Genomic DNA, 16054 nt, shown 5'->3' on the forward strand with positions numbered 1-16054 from the left:
TTTTATTTATAGTCTAACAGGGAAGCGAATTTTCTCATGCGCATGCATACACGTCTTTGTTACCCTGTACAGTTACTCCCATCCCACCCTTCCCCTAACCGACCAGCCTCCACTCTCTTCCCATGGGCATCCCACTGCCTCTCGCCGCCTATCCCGTGAATTCGCTACTGCCTGTGAGCAAGGCCTAACCCAAGGTCCCAGTCCCACCACCGCACTGCACACAACACCCGACGTCATACCTCGTCCTTCTTTTGTCGAATTCGCCTCTATACCCACACCATTTCAAATGCCATCGTACCGACTTCTTCTCTACTTCCTTTCCTTTCATAGGCGGCATTTACTCGTAAGTGCCCGTTATATTCCCCCCTGTATTCTCATCTACACCAGTTCCCAAAAATAATGGTAACTATTGTCATCCTGTTGCTAAGGGTCATGTCCATCCTGGTATTTGAATCAGGTGCACTTTACACGTTTCTGTTAGGAAACGAGTCATCCTGTGGCTGCATCAGCAATCGACAACTTCTTTAGATTACCTGATAACACATGTGAAGAATGAGTGAGGAACGAACCTAATCAAACGCATGCAACTCTGTTCCGAACCATTGCTAAAGTAAAAATAGGTCGGTGACAGCAACCTACGTGTATAGCGCGGGTGTTAGTTTAACCGAGCTGAAGTGCTTGGACACCGAACGGCTTTAAATAGGAGAAGGCCGAAACGGTTCTGCCTCTGATTGAATGTACAGTACAGCGAACTCTCGCAGTCCATGCCGAACGCAGACACCGTGTACGAATATATTTGTAGTGCGTTATTATCGACTTAGTAAGCAATATGCGTATGTCTGTTAAAGGAAAAAAAATATTTACATTGATTCCTCAAATAGGAACACCTCATTCCGACTCACAACTTTTGCGGATAGGAAAATAAACAAACCGTCTTCGTACACAATGGCAGACCAACAAATCCTAAACTAAGGTGCCATTCATGACATGTGTGTTTTATTTTTTTTTCCTATATATAACATTATCAAAACTTATCATATATTATAACAATAACTTATCTGGGCTATGTCACCTTACATCCTGCAATGACACCACTGAATGTGGATAAAGAAATCGCATTATTTATTCTAAGCTGGCGAGAGGTGATAATGAGTAACGACAAGCGCTCTCAGTCTAAACAAAACTCACTCGCATCCTGTACTTCACTATTCAATACATTTTCCACTTCGGAAGCATTATCTGACGCTTAAATAACACCAACACTTTCACAATGTCAAATACGAGTTAACATATATAGAAAAAGAAACAATTAATTAAATCGTCTGCAGTAAAAGACGCATTAAGCCAATCCTTCCCAAACTATCAATGAAACCAACTTCCCGTTTAAAGTAATGTTATGTAGTGGTCAAGGTATATTTATTCCGATTTCCATGCATCCATAAGGCTGATCATAAGCACATTTTTCTACTCATTAGAACACTTTTTAATATCGCATATTGTTAAAAGGCAACTTTGGAGCTACCGAGAACGTGCCATCTGGGATCTGAACACTACCTTAGGCATTTCCCACTATGTTTCGATAACAACAAGTACCATTATAAAGGACACAGTGGTTCAATCACTAGAGAGAAGTAGGGATTCTCCTGTACTATCGTCTTGTTTGGCCAAGGGACAAGTTATTCAGAGAATCGATGGATGGGAAACAAGATGCAGAATGCGAACGAAATGTTGTGCCACAGACGCGACGCGCCCGGGGTGTGCGCGGGAAGACGCGCCTGGCCTACGGTACATCTCAGTGGTGGCGTCTGTGCAGGGCTTAATCGGCGCAACTACACACGCGCGCACACGCACGCACACACTTTACATCTCGTGACCATGGACATGATTAAACGTTATTTCCAACATAAACTAAATCTACTAGGTATTGACAGTTAACCGAAACTAAAACTAATCTGAAACGCATGTGGAAACAGCGAAAGAAGGGACAATCGACAAATCGAAAGGGCATACACATATAAGCGCATGTTCTATCCTCAAAATGTATATGGACAAACATTTATCCTAGTTACCATGGTCAGTAACTCACAATAGTGTGTTGTATACTGAATGACAAGCACAATATTAGTATATTACTGGGTGTAGTCTTTAACTTATCTTATGACCATAATTATTTTTCCCGAAATCAGTATGCTGCCCAGTTTAGCAGTTCAGCAACACCAAACTGAACAAATGTGTACGTGCATGGGAGTGTGTGCGTACGGAGGGCGGGGCGGAGGCACAGTGGCGGGAACAGCCTAGCGTCACGTGACCTCGGCCGCGCGCCCAACACTTCTCTCTCGGACCTCCATACGAGCCACTTCAAAATTCATCCCCTCCGCTGTTTTCGGTAATTAAGCGACAAAACCTTTACCAAAATGTCCGACGACGCTGCCGTTGCTGTGGCTGAGAACAACGTTGAGACACCTAGTAAGGTAAGTCCAAAATTAATTTTCCTTTACCCCCCCTGATTGCTTAGAAGAAGGTTAAAGGATCGTAGCCCACCAAATACGGTCGCAGACGCCGTGGAATTAAATTTTTATTTTCTCTGGTAAAGTAAAATTAAGAAGGAATGAACATTGAAAGATCTTAAGTGGCCCTTTTAGGGTATGGAAGTGTATTTGAGTCCCTTAAATTTATGTGCTAGCATCAGTTTAGCATTTTTGAAGTAAGTGACGCCGGACCAAAATGGCGATCCCAAGCGCTTGATCAATCCTTGTGGGCCAACGTTTGAAAACTGAATTTCCCGCCATAGGGAAAAGGCTGTTCCCGCCAAAATAGTCTAGTTATTTGATGATGCATGTAGTGTCATGAGTTCATGGCTTCGGAATGTTATTGTTGTTCACGGCCTGTCATTTTATCGTCAAATGCAAGTTTATCTGACTTTACGGAAATTTATTTTGGCTAAAGAACGAGGACTGTTAGCGGGTCGATGGCTTGACAGGCCTGCCAACCTCTACGTTAGTGGATGCCATGTTGATATTCATTTGTTTTTTATTCCGCTTTTATGGAAATGTGAGTTATATTTATCGAATATATTTAGGTAAGAGTATTAGTAAAGTCCTATGATAACGGAGAATAATTAACAGGATATGCGACTATTAGTAGAATAATGAACTTTTAATTGGTAGATGGAAACGTCATCTAGCCGGGTGGTGGAATGTTCTGGGGGGTTTTATCGAAGTTAAATTTACATTTGCATCTTGTGAATTTACCTCTTGTATTTAATATTTAAGTTTACCTATGTAACCTAGGTAAGGTAGCTCCGTAAAACAAGTAAAGCAAATTACCTGAGGCATCTATTCAATTTTACATGACGGTTGGGTTTGCCTCGGGAATGGAGCAGGGGTGGGGGGCGTAAAGGGGACAGACTGGTGTTAAAAGGGGGGGGTAACAACCTCGCCATCTATAACTATTATCAGTTATTATTAGACTATTAATATGAAGTACAATTAAATATTTGGATTGGTTTTTCAGGTGCGAACTTTATTTTTTCCGAATGCGAGGAGCCGTGCGTGCGCCGGATATGCACAGTTCGACATTTATTTCCAGGAACTATGTAAATGTTCATAATAATATGTTGGCGAAGAGACCGTATTATTTGCATTCAATTATAAGTCGAACCTACCAATTGCCTGCCTAATGGGTATCGTTCACGGATGTTCAGTCGAAATCTTTTATGGCAGAGGTTTCGCACAATCAATACTTTGGGGGGGAAACCCGCTGTGCAGTGTAAAAGTGCAGCTAATAGCGACTTCGGAGAGTTTCGCCAGGATACTTCACGGCGACTCGCATATCAACCGGTTGCACAGGCTTGGCCAGTGTTGCATATCAACCAGTCCTCTCGTCAGTCTAGAAGGAAAACACTGCCGACTTGAAAGAACGACGGCGGCCAAAGTGAGGGAGAGTTGGGAGGGGATCATGTATTAGAATGGAAAAAAGTGGCTGTCGAATCATGCGCGCCAACAAGTTGCTGGCATAAATTTGATTATTCATTCCTAAAATGTGGTATTACCTCACGAAGAAAACTTAATATAGCTCGTACTATTCGTAAAATTATGTGGGTAAAGGTTGAGGTGGGGCGTGGGTTGGTCTTCAGTTCGAGGCTTCGCTTCTCAACCCCGTGGTTCAACCTGGAACCTTCTGAAGTAAAGGGACTGAATTCCTGACTCCACTCCTACCCGCAGTACAACTCCGCCCACTCGCAACCCTTACTCGGCGGATTTTTTTTTTCTCGCTTTCATAAGTTGACTATCCCTGTATTTATGGCTGGGTTCGTCTGAAGTAGAGGAAATTCTCTCGTACTTAGGATTAATCGTAGGGGAATGTTCCAAGTCAAGAAACAAAATAGCGCGATCTCGCGCAGAACTCGAAAATTAAACGCGAATCATCGCGGATTGACACTGTACCGCCCCCTGGTTCCACTTCCCGCTAGGAGGGTAGCGAGGATATTCTGAAAAAAAGGGAGCTGGGAGGGGATGGTGCTGAGTTGGATGTGATGTAGGGGCCGAGTGTCTGACATATGCAGAGATAGCAGCTGTTGGATGCCATCCATTGTGTGCACCGCACGCGCAGGAAGAAAGGGTAGCTACCAGTTGTAGGGAGCGTCACTTGTCCAGTTTTTACTTCTATGTATGTTTTGGGTGTGGTTTGGTTGCCTTTAGATCGACCGAATATGCAAGGACACTCAGGGCCCCTAGTTACTATGAGATCATATTGATGCACGGGGTTGTGCATTGTAAACAGACGGAATTTGTGCAGGCCAAGCCAGGTTTGGGGAGGGGAGCCACGCAGCTGGTCTGGCGTAGGTAGAATTACGCAGGGTGCGTGATTTAAGGGTGACGTTAGTTGTGGTTTGAGAGCCAGCGTGTTAATCCACGAAAAAATCTAATAAACCGTCAAAATAGTAGAGGGCGTGTAAGTCGTCGTGTGTACGAGTAACTGGGAATCTTCTTAGGTTATTACAGTAAGCGGAAGGAAACTTGTGTCACAGGTGTAGTGACGATGAAAACAGGAAAACATCCTATGAGAGCATGTTTCATATGCGATAAGATATATCTTCTTTAGGCCAAGGAGAGGGAGGAGTAAGGGGAGTTGGGAGGTTGGAGCATATGCCACCTGATGTTTGAGGCGGGTGGTGTGAAATTCGGTGAGCGTGTTTGAAACTAGTGAGGATAGGGAAGAGGGCATATGGGTGTTGTCGAATGTCGGTAAGACGGGCCTTCGCGTGGAATTGGGGAGCTTATGAAATGCTGCGAGCCAAGAAGAGATAAAACGGGGGAGATAGTGAGTGAGGGTGGGAGGGGGTTGGACTGGACAAGGTTGCAAGTGTAGAGCGTGGCAAATGTGCTCGAGTCAGAGGTAGAAGGGGGCGGGCCACGTCGATGCGAGTGAAAAGAGGAAGGGGGGAAGTACAGTAGGTTGGCTGCCCTTGCGGTGATGGCGTCATTCAGGTTGCTACAAAGGTTGGGGCATAGGGACATGGCGCCTTTACGTGTGTAGGGTGTCTTGATGGAACAGCCCTCCACCTGTTTCTTATCGTCTTCATTCATCGTTGCTACCCTCACTGAACATTGTTTATGCACAGGAAAGCTACCCTATATGCGGAACCCGCCCTCCCCCCCCTTTCCCCGTCAAGTTTATTTTTTCCACATCTGAATGGCATTTCTCTGAAAACTATTTATTATTTCATGGTCAACTTGTCTAGTTTTTATGCTGTAATTGCTTCTAACTCAGCCAATGCCCGCAAGCCTCCTTGTACTCTGAACGAACTCTGCGACAGGCGGGTAGGCAAGCGGGAGGCGGGCAGGCAGGCGGGTGGCGGGCAACTGCGAGCTGGCAGTTGTACCACATCACGTCTGACCTTCCTCTTGTCGCTCGGTGTACCGTACCTTCCTAACTACTTGGCACGTCGTCCTCCTTGTTACTTTGCACGTAATGCTATTCCTAGAGACTCCACATGGCTTCCTCCTCGCATCGTCTGTATGGCTTGCCTTGGTCTCCTTTATTCAAGCCTCCACTGTCTATTCGCCCAGACATGTTATTGGCCACTGATTCTTGTCATGTCTTACTTTATTCAGTGCTCCATTGAAGAAAATCGAGTCTACTATATAGCTCCAACCTTCTCTGGATGTACTGTGAGGAACTGTTAGGCCTATTTTTTATTTCTCTCCACCAGGCAACCTCCGCAGTGATCGCTATTTCCTGTGGTCGACCTTCGCTGGGGGGAATCGCCGTGCACAACTTCCCTCTCCCGACTTCCGTTCTCGGTCTGTGAGCGCTTAGACGGGAGACCATGTAAGGGTGACACGGGTACACCACAGCGTTCAATGGTGGTAAACAGGATGGCAGCAGGATCAAGCAGCGCTTATTTGCGCAGTTGTGAGGATGGTGAAGGATGGCAAGGAGGGAAAGTGGCCGCCAGCAACAGGGAAGTTGTGGGGGAGTGAGAGAGAAGGGGGCGAAGTGGTGCGAGGTAAAAATGGCGGCGGTGGTAATAAGTTGGAGAATTGGTGGCGTCGTCGGCAGCAGCAGGGAATACCAAGCACTATAGCAGAAGGGACAGACGGGAGGTGACGGAAGCGTATTGATCGGCAGGTGGAACTGTCTCGCCAATGGGGTGTGGCCACAGCATCCCACTAGTTCGCTCATCCGCTCCCGCCTCCGCCTGTCCCCCCACAACCCCCGCCCCCACTCGGGGTCTGTCTATCCGCAGGACCCGTCCCGCTAGCCCCGTCTTCCAGTAGCCCTCACCTCCAGTACACCTCACCCCTCCGCAGATTTCACAGACGTTCAGGGGCATTTATTTTTAGGTTTAATCCAGCACAGAATGCGTACGTGATGGTGGCTAGGATACATTATATATCCTTTGATGTGGACATTTTATTATCGAGGATTTTTTTTCTTCAAATGCCAGATAATTTTGTTCTGCTGTGGGTGTTTATTAAGGTAAAGACCTTTCTCGGAGAGCAGTTGGTGAGCAAGGAAGAAAACAGGCTTAGGCTCGTGGCATGGGAGGTGGGGGGGTTAGTGGGGGAGGGTCCGTTTAAGGAGTGGGTGGGTGACGGGTAGTTTTGCTGGATGGAAAACGGCATCCACAGTCTCTGGGTTGCCAAGGAGGCCGTGCATGCAGAGCGTAGGCAGTATTATTTTGTCGTACACCAGTTACGGTGCCTTTGATTTTTAGGTTGTGCGAGACATTTGGGGCAGGACTGACAAACTGCCAGGTAATGTTGAGGGTTCATTTTGTTTGCCTGGCAAACGCAGATCGTTATTTGTATCTTAATTTCTACTTTCTCATGTATAAATGGTGATTAGAGTTTACGTAGTGGAAAGGGGTGAGAGGAAAGTGCATCGATATTATTTTCAAGAAATATTTTTTTCCTCCTTGCGCGTAGTTACACGACGCACGTACGCCTGAGGTGACGCTTGTGCCTGGCGTGCCACGACTTCGTAACCCTTTCTCTTAAATTTTATTTGAAATATGTTTGCAATATTGCTTTTCTCATTGAAAAAGAAAAATTACGCAAGATCAGCGGATTACTCATTTACACCCACTGACAGGTATTTTTTAAAATTATCACTGCTTTTGAAACAATAAAAAAAATATATATCCAGTTGTCGAATTTTGGATACGGTGGATACGCTCAAAAAAGATCTCGGTAGCTGCATAATCTGTCCAGTTTGGCACATCGCACCGATCGTGTCGTCATGCGTCGCTCGAGTGGTTCGGGCAACCTCTTGGTAGGACCATACTCAAGACAGCTTGGGGCACTTGTCTCGCAATTCCCTCTAGCTCTGGTTCAGATGAAGAGTGGGCATGGTGACGTATAAAATGGAAAATACAATCTTATTCCCCACTAAAACGGCAGACAATAACATCGCAGCAAAACATTAAATTCCGCGCGGTATCGTAGTGCGTGGCAACATCAGTCGTTCACACCCGCTTTTGCAGCCAATCAGGAAGCGAGGCTTGCACATAGCTATGAAACTTACATTAAATACGAGTGCGCAAGCACTTAAGTGGTCGCTGGACACTCGCTTGTCACTTCGACTTATTCCAAGAGTCGCAGAATAGCAGTTTAGTGTATTTGCACGTGGATATGATAGTTAATAATTCTACCCTTGTGTCACCAATAATAATTTTCCAGATTGGAAACAATATACATTCTGACGGTATAATTTGTCACCAAAGAATTTATCAGTGTTTTTGTAATGATTAACATTTCACCATGTATTAGAAAAAATAATCAGACGCACAAAACAATGGCCTAGTCAAACCATGCAATTACAAAACACACAGTACATGTCGACACTTTGGAGAGGAAGGGTCGCCTGCCCATAGTTACAAAGCGTAGATCAAACTGAGTACATTGTAGTAGACGCAGGGCCCCGCAGATAAGTTGGTACTACTTCACAATACTAAAATATTCCTCAAAATGCCCTCATTTATGGAGCAGATGCGGGGAACGTTCCCTTGCTTGTGTAATTCAGTGATGTCCCCAGATGCAACTGTCACAAAGAGGACACAACACCCCATACTACAATGCCCACTAACAATCCCCAAACAATAACACATTTTTCAGGAGTGACTCTTTTTCACATGAAAACTTTTAAGATTACCAGAAGGCCACAGGTCTTACTAGAGATACCAGGGGCAACCGATTGACTGATAATCCAGCAATCCATTCACAGTTTTAATACATCTATCTTGTATTCTCTTCTCAGTCTTGTATTTTCATCCCTGTCTCCCACCCATTCTCTGGGTCAGAAGTAGTGCTGGGAGACAAACACGTCCACAGCAAGGCCCCACTGCTTAATTTATATGGTAATTCTCCATCCTTATCCCCTTATATGAAAATAGAGAAATCCCATTCTGCCAACACCCACTCACATCATGTCCTACAAATGCAGCCCACTGCACATTTGAACCTCAGCAGCTTTCTATTTAAACATAAGAGGCTGCCCCAACATACCACAATATATCCCTACAAAAGCAAATCATGAAGCAATCACACATTAATGCAACACTAAATCCATAACCTGCCAAATTTTCAAGGAAAACACACACACACAAATAATTTCCGAGAAAATGCAAGGTTAACATTAGCATGACTATCAGATCACTGCCCCTTGCTTTTACATAATCAGCACAGAATCAACCTGTCAACAGATATAAAATTGAAGATGCAACCACCACAAGAGAAACACAGCATATAAATTACTATTATGTTCCTCATCCACTCCCCACAGACAAACATAAGATATCTACTGAATTGCTTAAGGGTTGAACTTACAACTATGGGTATGAAGTACCATAGAAATCAGTCCATCTGAGAAATCACTCCCCAGACAGACGACTAGAGATGCATCATGGTAGCATGCCTTCATTCAAGTCACCACCCTACATTAAGACTGTACCAACACAGAATTGACCTGCTAATAGACATTAATTATCTAAGTAACCACCACATGAACAGAGGATACCTAATTCTACATAGTCCTTCACTTATTGACATGCATGCTGAACTGATATCCGTAGTTGGTTTCTTGGCAGTTGCAAGTCTAGGCAACACATGACTTACACACCTAGGTCTCTTAATCCAACACTCACCAACTGACACTTGTGCAGATGTTTGGGCCTAGGACATAAACCCACTCTGGGAATTGGTGGTGTTTTATGTCTTGGGCCAATTCCTGAAGGGTCCAAACATCTGCACAAATGGGAGTTGATGAGTGTTGGATTAAGAGATCTAGGTGTACAGTGTTTCTTCACACCAGCAAGATGGATCATCACATTTATTGGAAAAACACTGCCATTAATTTCAGATTGCATTGTGGTTTTTGAAGAAAAATCATTGAATCATCACATTAAACTTTTCTAATAGAATACTTCCAAAGGTCAATGGTCACCAGGTTTCATCACTTGGTTGGCAGTCTATAAATTAATCTCCAAAGCTACTGGATCCCAACTTAATGACTGACCTCGCCAAGGGCATGTGACATGAGGCTCTCCTTGTTCCCCAAATGTTCATTGTTACTTTGTATATATTCTTGTCCTCCATTTACTCTATCTGCTAAAGAGGACCACAGGTAGTTATCAAAATATATTAATATCTCTGTATTTATTGTTTTCTGGTAGTGGGTTACAGTTTTATATTACATATACCAAAGTTTTTTTTTTTTCCCCTCCTTACAAGGGATTTAACCAAAAACTAAAGGCATAAAATACACTCCCATTTACCCCCGTCCCTCTTATCTTGGTTCTTCTTGGATTGTCATCCCTGCATCTCGCCCACTGCCTTGGGTCAGAAGCAGTGTTGCAAGACACAGCAAGGCCGTTTTATTAAATTGGTGACCCCCATCTCTCTGTCCCCTCATGCAGAAAAAGAGAAGATAGGGAAAAATCCCTTTGGGCTGTGTCAAATTACTTTTTCATACATACTCCTTCACCAATCTCCCACCCACCACCTTTCATGCACCACAGCATCGTCCATACACAACCATGCTCCATTCACCCCTATCTTCTGCCTTCTCCCATCCTTCCTTAACAGATATTCCCATCTCAATGCCCCATTTACCTCATCCATCTCATCCTTGGTCATCCCCTTGTGTTCATTCCTTCTACCTCTGCCTTCCACACATCTTTTACTAATCTTTCTTCAGTCATTCTTTCCATATGTCCAAACTATCCCATTACTCTTTCCTCAACCCTATCTCCCAACTCCCTTTCCACCCCCATTTACCTCACCTCGTTTCTCGCCCTCTCCAGCCTAGTAACTCCTATCATACTTCTCAGGCACTTCATCTCAAACACATTCATACTCTCTCTTATGTTCCATGTTTCTGCCCCCATACAGTGCTGTTGGCACAATCACTCGTATAATCACTCGTATAATCTCTTAGCATCCATTCCCAAATATCTATTTCTCATTACACTGTTTAATCCCTCAAAGCATGTACTTGCTTCTCACAATCTACTTTCTACCTCCACCTCCACTCATCTCTTTCCTTCCACATTTGCACCCAAGTATCTAAAACTATCCACTTCCAGTCTCTCCCTTAATACTCACTATCAGTCTGCTGCCACTTTCTTTCCTTGTACATCTCATCACCTTACTTTACCCTTATTTATCTTTAACTTCCTTCTTTTGCACACCTTCCCAAACACTGTCACTAACTTCCTCAATACCTCTGATCCTGCCACAATTGCAGTGTCATCAGCAAACAACTGGCTTATTTCCAACTTTTCTCTGTTTTCTTTAACCATCTCCAATCCCAGACCCATTACCTTTGTTTTACCTCTCATATCACTCCATCCATGTATAAATTGAACAGCCAAGGCAACATAACACATCCCTAGCGAAGTCCCATTTTACCTCAAACCACTCACATACTCTATTTCAAATTATAATGCAAACTCTACTACTCTTGGAAAAACTCTTTACTGCTCTTAACAGCTTTCCTCCTGAAAATCCATGTGAACAAGTTGTATAGACACGGTAAAGGAAACATGGACTGGAGGTGAAGCTTTTATTCCTGACGTTTCGTCTATCGACTTTCTCAAAGGAATGAGCATACTAGATACATACAGAGTTTATATACATGCCTTACGGCTCAAGGGGGTATGCGAGCGTATAACGCTGTGTTCTGATTGGCCCGCTGAGACCGCCAATCACGAAGTGCTATACTCGCTGAGGATTTGGCCCAGGTGAAGCTCCCAGCCTTATTGTTGATATTCGGACGAGTGGTGATGTAAGCAGCTTCTATAGATTTTCTGGTCTCCTTATCCATACCTTCGTGTAGAATCTCGGCTCGGTTCCATTGTGGGAGGTGCCCAGATTCGTCAACATGCACCACCATTGTGTTGGTGAGTCTATGGTGACGGAGGTCGGCCTTATGCTCCCTGATACTAGTGTCAAGCCCCCTCTTAGTCTCTCCCATGCACATCATGCGATAAAGCATACTATGGAGAGACTAAGAGGGGGCTTGACACTAGAATCAGGGAGCATAAGGCCGACCTCCGTCACCATAGACTCACCAACGCATGGTGGTGCATGTTGACGAATCTGGGCACCTCCCACAATGGAACCGAGCCGAGATTCTACACGAAGGTATGGATAAGGAGACCAGAAAATCTATAGAAGCTGCTTACATCACCACTCGTCCGAATATCAACAATAAGGCTGGGAGCTTCACCTGGGCCAAATCCTCAGCGAGTATAGCGCTTCGTGATTGGCGGTCTCAGCGGGTCAATCAGAACACAGCGTTATGCTTTGCTTCTCTTTTCTTTTCACCTCTTGTATAATTCTCTCGTCCATTTTGTAACCAATCTGTGAATGCTCAATTCTTCTCTTCTACATCCTTCTTTGCTTCATCATCCCACCACTAGCAACCCTTCCTTCTATTTCCTCCCATCCTCCTTGTTCTACACACCATTTTTGCACACCTTGTGGCTCACTCCTTGAAACATCCCCATTCCTCCTGTACTCCTAGTTCTACTCTATCCTTTACTCCCACTTTTCTCTCAGCCTTTTCTTTCTCATTTAAGCCATTTACTCTGAGCACCTCCCTACCTTCTGTCCTTTTCCTCTTTCTCCATCTTTAACTCTCATCTTACCTTCCACCAAAAATGATTTGATATTCCCCCACTCTTTCCCCTCAGAACATGTACATCCAAAACTCTTCCTTCTCTTGGTTACCACTATATAGTCCATTAAATATCTATCTACCACCCTTCTATCCACCACCCTCTTCCATGTGTACTTATGCTTGACTTTCTTTGTAAACATTGTATTTGCTATCATTGACTCTAGACACATCACTATCATTTCTCCATTACAACTTTTTTCCCATAACTCCATGCTTCCCAGTCATTCTATCTATTGGTTCATCTCCTACCCTAGCATTGAGATCTCAGAGTACTACTACATTGACATTTCTACCTAAACCCTCCATGCACTGATTTAAATCTATCCAAAAAGTCTTCCTTTCCTCTACACTCTCCTCAGCACCAGGGCCATATGCACTTACAAAGACCCACATCTCCCTTTCCAGTTTCACCTTCATCCACTTTAACCTTGAAGAACCCTTCAATTCAACCACATGCTCATCTATCTCTTCACTTACTAGTATAGCCACCCCTTCTTTTCTTCATCCTCTTTTCACTCCTGAACCCTGTCAACTATACTTCCCCTCCTTTTCAATTTAGTTTCACTCAGTGCCAACACATCCATCTTCTCGCAGAGATACTGCCTATCTCTTCCATTTTACTCTCATCTGTGCCACATCCACACACATTAAAAGCCCCAAACCTTAGGGTTGTGGTTGGAAACCTCCCCCTATACCCTCTTTAGTACTGTTTGGGGCTGTGGATTTTTTTTTTTTTTTTTTTTCTCCATTTTTTAAGACTCGAATGGGAACACTTGGTGGCAGTATTCCTTCTTCCCTACCACAATATTCAAAATTTTATTGGTTAAAAAAAGAAAAGAAAAAAAAAAATGGGTGTGGAAATCATTATTTTCTTCCTACAGGGTGAGAAAAAGAAGAATCGCACAAGCAACATTTCTCGTGCCACAGCAGAAGGTGAGGCATTGTTGAAGGAGATGGGTTATGAAGATAAGGAGACTCCAGGAAGGAGAAGAACTCGTGCTGCTGCCAGGGGTGAAGTATACACACCCCCAGCAAAGAAGGAACGAAAAGAAGCCGGAAGTAAGTTTTTAATTTTTTTATTATAAATTATAATTTAGAACCTATGCTTCCTCATATAGAGTTCATTTCTTGTCTCCAGGGAATATATTTTCTTACCCTTATACTGCATGGAAAATATAATCTTTTCTAGTGTATACCAAAGGATTTTTCCCCCATACAAGGGAGGGAACCAAAAAAACAAGGGCATAAAGACCACCCACCAATTCCATCCCCACATACTCCACTACCATTCACCCCCTCTCTCCCTCTTATCTTGGGTCCTCCTGGATGATGGTCATCCCTGCATCTAGCCCACTGCCCTGGGTCAGAAGCAGTGTTGCAAGACACAGCACATTCACCGTAAGGCTGGTTCATTAAATCAGTGACCCCCCCTTTCCATCCCCTCATACAGAAAAAGAGAAGACAGAGACGGCTGCATCACATTATTTTTTCACATATACTCCCCCCCCACCCACTCCCTTTCATGCATCACAGCATCATCCATACACAACCATTTTCAATTCACCCCTATCTTCTGTCTTCTATCCTTCCTCAACAGACATTCCCCTCTTTCCCAATGCCCCTTTTACCCCATCCATCCATCCCATCCTTGATTGCCCCTTTCATGTTCACGCCTTCTACATCCGCCTTTCGCACCTCTTTTACTAATCTTTCTTCATTCATTCTTTCCATGTGTCCAAACCATCCCAGTACTCTTTCCTCAACCCTTTCTACACCATTCTCCTCCTCACCTCCTTGTTTCTTACTCTATCCAGCCTAGTAACTCCTCTAGTACTTCTTAGGCACCTCATCACAAATACATTCAAACTTCTCTCTTATGTTCCATGTTTCTGCCCCATACAGTGCTGTTGGTACAATCACTCCTTCATACAATCTCCTTTTAGCATCCATTCCTAAATATCTATTTCTCATTACAATTTTTAATCCCCCAAAGCATTTACTTGCTTCTCTCAATCTACACTCTACCTCCAGTCTCTCTCAATACTCAATTGCATTCTGCTGCCACTTTCTCCCCTTGTACATTTCATCACCTCACTTTTACCCACATAATCAACTTCTTTGTTTTGCACACCTTCAATCCCTCCTCTGATCCTGCCATAATTGCAGTGTCATCAGCAAACAACAACTAGCTTTTCTCCCACCCCTTTCCATTTCCCTTAACCATCTCCAATCCCAGACCCATTACCCTTGCACTTACCTCGTGCACCACCACACTTCAAACCACTCACTCTCTATTTCAGATTCTAACACAAGCTCTCTTACTCTCGTAAAATCTCTAGACTGCTCTTACCAGCTTTCCTCCAATCCCATATATCTGCAATACCTCCCACAGTGCCTTCCTGTCTACCCTGTCGTTGAGCCTTTTCCAAACCCATAAAGGCCAAAAAAACATCCTTATATTTTCATAAAGCTTTCTCACATATTTGTCTTACCACAAAAATCTGATCCATGCAACCCCTACCTGTCCTAAATCCACACTGTTCCTCACCAATTACTCCCTCTGTTCATCTCCTAATCCTCTCAATTAAAACCCTCCCATAAGCCATCCCAACTACACTTAACAAACTGATCCCTTAGAAACTACTACATTCACACTTACCCTCCTTTCCCTTGTTAAGTGGAAATATACAGGTACTCCTCCATTCCTGCAGCAATCTATCCTCCCTTAAACAAACATTAACCTCACCAGCCAGACATTCTGCATGACACCCATCCAACCCAGGTGCCTTCCTGCTCTCATCATCTTAACTGCCTTCACCTCATCTTTCCTTATTTTTCCTCCATTTTCCTCACTCATCACTGCAACTACTTTTTCCTCCCTATCCTCCTTCACATTTAGTGAGCCCCTAAAATACTCTGACCATCTTCCTCTTATTGCCGTCTCTTCCATTATCATCTTTCTATCTGCTTCTATTATCTTTTCATTTCCACTTGATTAACCTCCTCTTTATATTCTTTTTTTTGTGCTGGGTGTCCATAATGTCGCAGTGTACTCTTGGTCCTATCAGTGTGATCTTTGTAAATTGTAGGTTTCTCCTACTATTTTGTTAATATGCGTGTCTGGTGACATGTCTTTGTTAATAATTAATTACTTCTAGGTCCTTCTCCAAGCTAATAAATTTTATATTGCCCTGATATTCTATTTTTACTTTTTCGAAATTCCCCTGATATTCTGTTTTTACTTTTTCCAAATTCCATTATACATTTCTTGATGTTGAAGTTCACTTCCCACTTTTGGTTCCATTTCCAGATTCTGTCCAAGTCTCTCTGTAGTGATTCTGTCTTTTCTGTACTTACTTTCTTTAGT

At 43.7% G+C, this 16054-nt stretch overlaps 1 protein-coding gene across 4 annotated transcripts in view; it reads left to right on the top strand.

Moving 5' to 3' along the window:
- Positions 1 to 2299: 2299 nt before the first annotated feature.
- LOC143033948 (uncharacterized) overlaps positions 2300 to 16054 on the top strand; it is a 35382-nt gene continuing 21627 nt past the window's right edge. Inside the window, exons 1-2 of one of the 4 annotated variants that reach the window (XM_076199639.1) lie at positions 2300 to 2471; positions 13569 to 13746. In XM_076199639.1, coding sequence (XP_076055754.1) covers positions 2415 to 2471; positions 13569 to 13746 — 235 coding nt within the window. In that variant the 5' untranslated portion in view covers positions 2300 to 2414. Of the gene's footprint in view, positions 2472 to 7660; positions 7780 to 7839; positions 7859 to 8123; positions 8145 to 13568; positions 13747 to 16054 lie in introns of those variants that run through there. The other 3 variants (XM_076199640.1, XM_076199643.1, XM_076199641.1) reach the window with 3 other exon arrangements.

Source organism: Oratosquilla oratoria, chromosome 16 (assembly GCF_046742065.1).
Source record: "Oratosquilla oratoria isolate Oo_2021 chromosome 16, ASM4674206v1, whole genome shotgun sequence".
Classification (NCBI taxonomy): Eukaryota; Metazoa; Arthropoda; class Malacostraca; order Stomatopoda; family Squillidae; genus Oratosquilla; species Oratosquilla oratoria.